Below are 10,395 nucleotides of genomic sequence, written 5' to 3'. Positions count from 1 at the left end.
TAGTGTCTCTAAATACTGATTATTTAGAATAAGGAGATAAGGAGGTGAAAATAAGTGGCTTCTGTTTATTTTGTCACTTTTGCCGCTTATGCTGAAATGTAAAGACAGGATAACCGACCTGGTACCTGAGAACAACTCTCCTTTTTGTCTTTTGTGATTTTGAAGAGCATGCAGCACTATGAAAAAAATGTATTTGTGCCACACCAGTATTTTTTGGTATTTCTTTCTTTTTTTTTTCTTTTTTTTGCAATGATTTGATTAATTAATGGAAAACTAAACTATCCAAACAAACCAAGCCTTACATGAAAAGGTAACTGCCTCCTAAACCTAGTAACTGCTTGTGGATCCATGGCTGCAACAGCTGCCATCAAGGATTTGCATGGACTATTTACAATATTTGCTTTCTATGTTGTGAACATGAACACTGAACCTAACCGGGGCAGGTGAGGCAAGTGAGGCCTGCGGTGCCTCACGTATTGAACTAGACTCTATTGTGACTCATTAATGTTCACTTAGTGTTAACTCAGAAGGCTATCCACTCTTTAGCATATTTAGATTAAGGCTCTCTGTGTAGTTTGCAGGCGTAGTCATGGGTTTGCAACCTTTTCCAGACTGATAGACGTCAGGCTTTTGTGTCGTCACAAAACTGACTGGATTCATTGGACTTTATGCATAAAAATAATCCAAATAAAACAGAATAGAATGCAATAGAAGTAGCTTTTAATGGGGGAAATGAAAGATATGCAGGTTCACACAAACCTTCCAAGTGTTAAATATATATAAAAACAACATCAACAATTATAATAATACACTGTTGTACTTCATAGCAAAAATACAGTGCAGATTTGTACATGATCCAAGGGAAATTATGTTCATTTATTAAATAAACATCATATACATAATGTGCATGTGTACTGAACATCAAAAAGTCAGCAGACTGATACAGCCTTTAATGCTTTTCATGCCAAACTCTGACCCACAGCAGTGTGTGCATTCAATTGATTATTATTTTTTATTATTATTATTATTTTAGAACAGAACTACGTTTCCCATGATGCACCATCGGGGAGCGTCGGGCTGTCAACGCCGGGGGGAGAGGAATCGGTTCAGCATCTCCGGAGCTGCGGAGCGACACGCAGGACAGAAACACGATGTACGCGAACACGATGAGCTGGAACTAACTCACCCACTGTCCGCCGCGTTGGTCCGCCGCGATGCCCGAACCGGATATCTGACGAACCGAACCTCCTCGTCTGCCTCGGATCAGCGCGGACTTTTAATTCATCAATGAGATCTGCGGAGAGGCTCTGGCGCTCGGTGGAAACGCAGAAAAACGCAAGATGAAGAAGCAGTTCAACCGCATGAGACAGCTCGCCAACCAGACGGTGGGCAGGTAAGAGCCGGACGAAATGGCACGAGCTGTGGGTTCATCACGCGTCCTCGCCGCGTCCAGTGGGCTCTTGGAGATCTGTCACCAAAGTGTTTTTCTCGGTGCCGCAACATTTGGCTCAGTCCGCACAAGGCGCTAACTGTCCGTGTGAGCGCCATAATGTGCGGCTGTGTGATTGATTGAGCTCGGCGGGGAGGAGCGAACCCGCACACTGATGAGGAGGGAGCCGACATGGTACCCAAGAAGGTGGGATGCTGCTGCTGCTGCTGCTGCTGCCCACCGACCAATGACAGGCAGGCGCAGAGCGGCTGCTGGCAGAGCCTCCGAGCGCAATACAGCAAATGGGTTTTAATCAGGGAATAATTTCCCCGGTGATTAGTAATAGTGAAGTGATGGATAGTAAGAGGTGGAAGGGTCAAACGTTCAGGCTGGAGGGTAGCATCCTCAGGTGACAGAGATCTGTTTCTTCAGGTTGTACTCATTATCCAAGTATATCCAAAATAATAAACTGGACCCGGCCACACAAATCTGAAAACACTGTTCTCCATTTGACCCGGGAGGCTGAAGTCAGGCCTGATCATGACTTTTCTGTTGAGTTTGTGACATTTTCCACTTCATAGTCAATGTCAACTCTTAAGTACTTTACAAGACGAAAAGGCCCATTTCATATCTAGTTATGTGAATCCTGTTACATAGATTCATAAAGTCAGATTGGACCATGTTGAATTTGAATATACTTATATGAATGCATCCATTTGTTTTTGCATTTCTGTGAACTACTTCAATGTGTTTTATAAAGTGCTAAAATAAGTTTGTGACACTACTTGGTAAAGTTGCATGTGTGCGGACTGTTTCTATGATTGTGGAGCAATCTCTCATCCTCAGTAAGCATGTGGCAACAGGGGGAAGGTACAACTCCGCTTCCCCTTCTCCACTTCCAAGGAAAGTTGAAATACCCATTACAGGCCAGTAGGTGGCAGTAATGCTGACATAAATTAAATGCCAAATTATGTCAATAAACAAAATAACAGTCTGAGCCTGACCGATGAAAAACACAAAAGGGAACACCGCCCGAATTCGGAAAGTCGGTCTCCAAGCAAACCGAAATTGAATATTTAAAATTAATAACAGCTGGCCCAATGAAAACGTAACGTCTTGTCCTCTTTGCTTGCCTGTGGTCACAATGTCATGCCTGATTATTGCGAATAGTTATTGAATTTTATTTCCATTTGTAGCAAGTACCACCAAAATTAGCCCGCTGGTTTTCCGACTCGCTAGTAGAACGAGCTCGACTGGATCTTGACGCCATTCCCAGATCTGAACTTTGACTTCCGAGACAAATCAAACATAGCACAGCTCTGCATTCCACTGGTCTCAAAAGCGGAAGATCTGGGAATGCCACCACGCCCTTCTTAACAGTGATCCAGCTATAAGTTGGCAAACCTGTTGATTAGCTAATTGTTGTGCTGAGAAACTATGTAAACCAAAACAGAGGTGTTGTCAAGATGCTGAAACATCTTGGGACTCAGACCAGAATAGTTTGCTTTTCTCATGTCAAAGCTCTGTCCACATTTAGAGGAATATTTTTGCAAATTTGGTAACTTTTTCTGGAGTGTTTGCAAGTTTTTTTTTTTTTTTTTTTTCTGGAAAAAAAATCTCCTGCTTAAAATATACACAGAACCCATAAATGATCATTCTTATTTTACGATTGAGAATAGACTTACTTGAGAAATCCCATGTCTTGATTTTTATAGACGATGGCCTAATAGTTCAGATTTTTAACAAAAGAGAAATCAATTTCAGCGAAGCATTGTGCCTCACATAATATCAGACTGCACAATAATGACTGATACTTGTGGACATGTTTGAGGCACAAGTTGACAGTACAGATAAATCTGAATGCGAAAGCTTATTTAACTCCGTTAGTTAGAAAACTTGTCTATTTTATTTATCACGCCGTGTTAGTAAAGTATTTTTTCTGGCACTACATTCCTGTTTAGTGGATGTAAATGCCTCATCAATACCATGGTCTCTTTGGCCTCTGATTTCTTAGTTATGCTTTTAGTAGGTGTTGTAAAGTCTTTGTCTCTGTTTGTCAGCCCCACCCTAAGGTTTTTACAGAAAGTCAGAGTCATGTGTCAACACTGCACCCCGGGCAATTTGGGTCACATGTTACTCGACTCTTTGATGATGTTAGGCAAGTTCGAAACACATTAATTGTCGTGTTTGGAAATGACACTTGCTGGATCGACGAGGCTGATTGAGGCTTGTGTTTTTTCTGTTGAGTTGAAGCTGGTACAACCTGTTTGTTTAGCTCGCAAAGTAACAACTGATTTATCACTGATTACAATCTTTAAAGTGATGATTGTGTGATATAATCAGGAATCAAGAGATAAGATGCTTCGAATAGAAAAGTGAAATTGAAATGAATAAGGAGACGGGCGGCTGTTACCTTCAGTGGTTTTGGGCGATGGGCAGGAACAAGATGGCTGAATATCACAGGACTGGCTGTAAACATCTTCATTGTAGTTTCACATTGATTCCTCTGGTTTCAAAAATTTAGCTGAAAGTGTAAATGTAAATCACAAAAGCAATGGCAACATTCTTTCAAGCTATGTTTCCTTATTTTTCTGGAATTTGTGATGTACATCAGATTAAATTGGCCTTCATTTAAGCAACACTGAATAGTTTGCTTAGATGAAGCAAACTATTATATTTATTTTTTGTTGCTGTTTACTTACAAATCAACATTAGCACAGTAGCACTGCAATCTGCTACAGGAAGTTAGAAAAGTAGCAGCTTAAAACACAGATGAGACATTTGGTCATTATATCTGGTTTATGACCTGTTCTTTTTCTTTGTAACCTTTTAAGTAAATAATATAGAATTGAATTTTAGTCGTTATCAGTGGTGTTGTTTCTCTATGTCAGCATTTATTATGATACATTTATTGGTATATTTCCCACAGCGCCGTCTGGAAAAAGTGTCTTCCTACAATTTTTTAAAAGGTTTTTAAAGGCTTTTATTGAGTAACAATAATCTGAGAGACCCATTAACACACCGACAATATTAGACTGATTCGTCTTAGATTTGGTTATGAGTGGAAGTCTAAGTATCCTATTCCTCAAGTTCCTCTGCTTTGCATTTGCAGTCATCTCCTTGCATCTGTTTTGTTGTGCAGACAACAAGGGCATCCTCGCTCTAATGAAGTGTGGCCCCTTTAGGGCGGCATTGCTGCACCGCTCCAGTTCAGGATGTAGGTCAAGAGAGGTTCAGACAAAGTTAAATTCATCTCTGAAACAGTCTGCCTGGACCATTAATCCTGTGTAATGCTGCATAAACTGTGCGACTGAATGAAAACGTGTAGCTCTGTGTGTGAGCACAGCGGCGTTGTGGCAGGAAGGGAACGGGCTCTAATCCTCTTTTGGCTCTGTCACTTTTCCTGCTGGGTGTTTCAACTCATCTTCTCGTTTCCATGTTTGTGCTGCTGATTAAAGAAAATGTCTGGGTTTCTCACTAGTGTCTTTGCTCGTATCCGGCGATACGGTTTTGCTCCGGCAGGCACTGCAAAGGAGACAGAATACTTATTCAAAGATGGCAATGGATGAAAATCTGAGATATCATGAGACAGATTTCTGATCTTTATCTAACTACATCAGATAAAAGAAAATTGTTTTTATTATTTGTTTCTATATGGTATTCAAGCTGCAAGTGACAGGATAGAAGGAATTGTGGCAACGTCGTCTGTCAGCTTTGGTGATTGAGGAGAACACAAGAAATAGTTTTCGTTTTTTTTAAAACAGCATGCATGTCATTAATGGCTTCATTTCCTGTTTTCTTTGTCACATTCCAGACTGTAGGAAGAAACAGTGACTGAATGATTAATTGATGAGCAAGTGGCCAGTGATTGTTTTTTTTTTTTGTACGCTGTTTATTTCTGGGTTATTTCTCTCTGCCTCCATTGGATGAAACCTGAGGAGCGACCTCGTAAAACCAGCCTTGCATGTCAGGTTTTATTCGATTGCAGGAGGAGGGATGTGGTTTCCCTGCAGTTCTCCACAAGATCACAGTCTTGCGCTCTTGTCTGTGACACAGCCGGAGCCAAAAGCCGAACGGTTCGGCGCTACGATTAATCAAGAAAGGGCACATTTTTACTCCTCACAATGGGACAGTTTTGGTCCCGCTTCAATATAAAGAACATTGTAAGTTCATATCCAAAACTGTGTAAGCCGGTGTTTTGCGAGGCAGTTTGATAAACGCGTATCATATTTACTGTAAGCTGTATGATAGTTCAGAGAAGCAAACAGTTCAGAGAAGCAAAATCTGGGTTTGGAATTATAGGCCATTTAGGCAAGTTTTTAATTGTGAAGAAATCAGGGGGAAATGTGAGCTTGACATGGTTTAGACTCACCGTTTAGCTCTTTTACGACGTGCTGTGTTTAAAGCTTTTTGGAAAAAGTTGTGTAATGTCTCATATTTTTTCTCTACTGTAAATGTTCCTTAAATCACGTGACAAATGACTCATGACTAAAAGAATGAGATTCATGCTGCTGAAATGTTCTTCAATTTGTATCTTACTCTGATTTTTAAGTATTTTATTCCGTTTATTTTAAGATTTTATTCATCGTGTTGCTTTTTTGGAGCACGACGGTCAAATCCAGCCATTCTTAGGTACATCATAAATAAAGTTGGCTTTTCTTGTCTGCAGGATGTTACCACTCATCCTTGGGGATGGAATGAGGAATTATAAAAAGCTAGAACTGAATGTTACTTTTGAGTTAAATCTAAACTGTAAAACAGGTTCTTCAAGATGTTGACTCAACCCTGACCCAACTGGAAATCCAGCCTGAGTTACGAGTGCTTATTGCTTCATAAAATATATATTTACTTAACTTATCTTCCTTCCTCTTGAAATAACTCCAAATAATTCCCCCTCCTAAGGCACACGAGACATAAAAAGCTTCTTCTCTGTTATTGTTGCAAATTTACAGGATAAAACCAGTCACCACCAGTGTGGCCTGTTAAACCAACACATCAAATAAAAACACCAGTTTATGCATAATGTGAGGATTTAAGGGCTTGCTTGTTTTCTTTATTGTTGATGTAAATCACACATGAACTGCATAAAACTTTAGCCTATGCACATCCTGCAGATCTTTCACATCAACAAAGTCTTGTGATCTCTTCTGCAGTCAGACTTTAAGGCTCTCTTTACAGCACTCAGATTTAGTGCTTATGGTTGTTTTTGGACTATCATGGATTTCTTCTATAGGTTGTATTAATATAAATGGCTCCATAGAGGTGTACAGTAATTACCCTGACATGTTTTTCCTCCTTGGCTGCCAGACAGCTCAGCTGAAACATAATGAACCCATTTGTCAGAGCTGTTTGCGCTCCTGCTAATTTCTGAAATGTTCTTTTGATTTTTTTTATAATTTATTGCCTTTCATTTTTAACATAATAAGGTATTCAGGCTGCTTGCTATACAGTAAGATATGTGAAAATGTGCTTCCAAGGAGCTGAATGGACCTGACGTGGATGGCATTATGTTTATGGCAGGAGGTGTTGCATCTCTGCAGGCTCAGCTGAGGTGTTATTTTCCAGTAGGTGGGAAAGATTGTATTAGATGTGAATCAGATTTGATGCCAAGGTCAGTGGATAGCACTAAGTGGTCTTATCAAGTATTTGATAAGACAAACTAACTTACAAGTAAGTTTTCAGCAAGAACTAGGATCTTGTTTTAAGTCAGTAATTCCTTAATATTGATCAAAGAAATGTACTAGCTTCACTCGTAGATTATTTCACATATAACAAGACACTATCCCCATTTTATAAGTCAAATAATCTGCTACTGCAAGTCGTATTTTATCATAAATATTAAGGAATTATTGACTTAAAAGTAGATGTGGTGTTCACTGTGTGTCTGTTCTCTGGTTTAATGTGGACAACAAGCTGAGTGCAACTGGTCTGGTCAATTCACCAGCAGGAAAGAGAAACCGATTCGTTCATAGGACCGGAAACAAGTTCACCAGTTAAGAGAGACCCCATTAATCTACAGATACTAGGATAAACGTGTATCACATTCACTGTAACCTGCATGAAACCCTAAACCTCAGAAATTAAAACTTATTATATGTAACATGTTAGAGGCCACCATATAAAAACACCCATCTTTGATGCAGCACCGGTCATAAATGTTGTCAGAAGAGATTCACTTGCTTTGTTTCTTGAATTTTACAGAGATTTGTAGTTAAGTCAGCGGTGAAATATGTTTACGGTGCTGTCAGTCAAATCGCCTTTGCGACGTGAGGTTATTGTTTTCGGGGGTTTGGGGGGAGCGCCTGGGGATTTTCTAAAGGAAATGTTTGTGCCGGTGGAGCGTTAAGAAATTCACTGGAGTGTGTCGTTGGAGTCGCTTCTTGGTTTGTGTCTGAGTCGCAAAGGAGCCGACTAACGGATGACGGGGCGGCTTTTCAGACAAATATTAGTAAATTAGACATCAGCCTGCTCTGTCAAGAGTGAGACAGTGATCTTTACTTCCTTTATCTAAAAAGAAAAGTCTCACTGTAAACATCACTTTACAAGTCTATCTAAATAAATTAGAATATTGTCAACGAGTGCATTTATTTCAGTAATTCAGCTCATGTATTATTCTGCATCTGTTAACTTAATGAAAACCCAAATTCAGTGTTGAAATTTACACAGATCAATAAAAATACAACCATGAAAGACAGCGAACCTGACATCTGTGCAGCAGACACCCCCCAAAGGGCTGGCTGTCAAAAACCATATCCTGGTGTAATAATTGAAAGTTAGGTGGAAGGAAACAAGCAACAGGATTTTCACGGTTTCCTTTAGATTTTGGTTGCCAGTCCTTGTCATGCAGACGTTAAAGTCAGTTTAGATTCTCAAATTAAACCAACATGACTGTTTTTGGACAGTTTCATCCATTTCCAGTGACATCACATCCTAGTATATTTGATCGTTTGTACATCTCATTTGAATAAAACAGAAATCATTTATTCAACAGTGACCCCTGAGGGACCTCACAGGAAATGTTCAAACTGTTTCCTCCACAGCTCTTTTAAAACCTTATTAAGCACCAGTCCTCTAATGCCAAATATTTCCAAATTGTTAAGAAAAATGATAGTTTGTCAGAGTTGGGGGGTGGATTGCATTTCTCTTTTTAGCAAATACAACTTCACAAATTGTCCTTGTAAAACTCTGAAACAGATCAACACATTACCAAAAATCAAACAAAGACCAAAACCGGCCTCTGACGCAGCCCCAAAAACCATGAGGTCATAGTGGGCTCCACCTAAAAGCAGCATGGCTCCTCAGAGGGTTTTTAAACACAGCACAGGAAATGACATCACTGGGAAGAATGAGAGGGACCTCCTGAAAGCCGCGGAGGCTTACTGCGCGTAAAATGACAGAATCTGATTGGGAATGCGATCCGCTAGAGGAACCTCGCTCAGGAACGAGACGCAGACGTGCTGATGTCAGGAGGAGTGTTGCTCCTCCTGACATCAGCATCCTGTCAGGACCCGATGCTGAAACAATCACCGATCTGGAGGAAAGACTCTCTGAAGGCGCCACTGGTTCATGTTTCGGCAGGAGTTCAGCTCAGGGACACATTTTTAATCCCTCCACGGGGAATAAAACAGCTGAATCTTAGTTTATGTTGTTTAAAGAACAAAGAGGGCAACATCAGTTTTTTCCAGCACCTTACAAAAAGTGTTTGTTGCTGCAGTGCATTTCATTTAGATTTCATGAAACAGGCCAAATCAAAGCAGTGCACCGAAGAGAAAGGATTCATTTAAACACCTTTTACAAATATGAATCTGGCAGGTATGTTGTTTATTTTCAGCTCCACTGACTCAGTACTTTGTAGAAATGTTTCTCTTTTAGGTGTATGTTTCTTTGTGCTCGTCGTCACGTCAACCTGCTTCACATTCCTGCGTCTTTTGCAGCTTTATAGCAGGTTCCTTTACAGCTTCACCGTGTGTTTAGTTCACCGCCACTCAGCGTCCCGCTGAGGAAACCGTTCCCACAGAATGATGCTGTCGTCAGATTGTGACATGGCAAACAAAAGCTCAAACCTATTTTAATCATTGTAATTAATTAAAGCATATTTATTTTTTTATTGGGAGGTTTTCTGAGATGTTTTAATTTGCGCAAGAAGCAGATTTAGATTGTCTGCTTCTGTAAGCCGCAGCGGCTTCACTGCAGCTGCTGCTTCGTTCTGTTTCCCTCTCTGTCTGGTTTGGAGTCGAAAACCCAGGGTTAACTTTTGGTTAACAACAGATGCAGCAGCTCTGCTCTTCTATGAATGCCGGGAAATACAATAATTACAGTCCCAGTTTTCATGCTCTTAATAGACACTGAAAAAAATAAGAGTATGGGGGGAAGTTGTGTGTCCTGATTTCATTTCCTGTTTAGTTGTCCAAAAGCCGAACCCATCTGTCCATCGACCGGTCTGTCCATCTGTCTGGTTTTGCTTCCCCCCACTGAGCATTTTTGATTCAAAATTCAGCATAGCATTGTCAGCAGATAATTGGTATAAATGTGAAAGTTTACAGAAGGGGTGCAATCATGTTTAGACGTCTGTTAAAATCTAAGTGTGCATTTATTGAGAAGAAACAAACAGACCTTCAGGATGAATCGAAGCTTCGCTGCTTTGTGTCCTGGTTCTAGCTGGATTGGTTTCTTTTATAAATGCAAATAAATTTACATCACTTAAGAATATTGTAAAACGCCTGGTGTACGTAATGAGATCAAACTGGGATTTAACTATTAGTTTAAAAAGCAAATGCAGCCTTACCAGGTCATTTCACCTTTTTCATATTTGACATTTTCCACCTTGAATCCTTGTTAGTTTTTCAGCTGGAATGAAATCGAAACTCGTCTGTCGTCACCTTGTGCTTCCCACCCGTTCCCTCTCACATTAAACAACGAACCGTCTGAGGCGACGAGCCGAGCTGATTGAGGAAACTCGCCAACCT

General features: G+C 40.3%; 1 protein-coding gene across 6 annotated transcripts in view; it reads left to right on the top strand.

The window, feature by feature from the left end:
- Positions 1–814: 814 nt before the first annotated feature.
- Positions 815–10,395, top strand: part of LOC129368033 (rho GTPase-activating protein 44-like) — a 63,181-nt gene continuing 53,600 nt past the window's right edge. For 4 of the 6 annotated variants that reach the window (XM_055042805.1, XM_055042803.1, XM_055042804.1 and 1 more), the window contains exon 1: positions 815–1,393. In XM_055042805.1, the coding sequence (XP_054898780.1) occupies positions 1,341–1,393 (53 nt within the window). In that variant the 5' untranslated portion in view covers positions 815–1,340. The remainder of the gene's footprint in view (positions 1,394–10,395) is intronic. The other 2 variants (XM_055042806.1, XM_055042807.1) reach the window with 2 other exon arrangements.

Source organism: Poeciliopsis prolifica, unplaced genomic scaffold, assembly GCF_027474105.1.
Source record: "Poeciliopsis prolifica strain line A6 unplaced genomic scaffold, Auburn_PproV2 SCAFFOLD018, whole genome shotgun sequence".
Lineage (NCBI taxonomy): Eukaryota > Metazoa > Chordata > Actinopteri > Cyprinodontiformes > Poeciliidae > Poeciliopsis > Poeciliopsis prolifica.
Note: the sequence above shows the minus strand (reverse complement) of the source record. Positions and strands in the feature narration are given on the sequence as shown.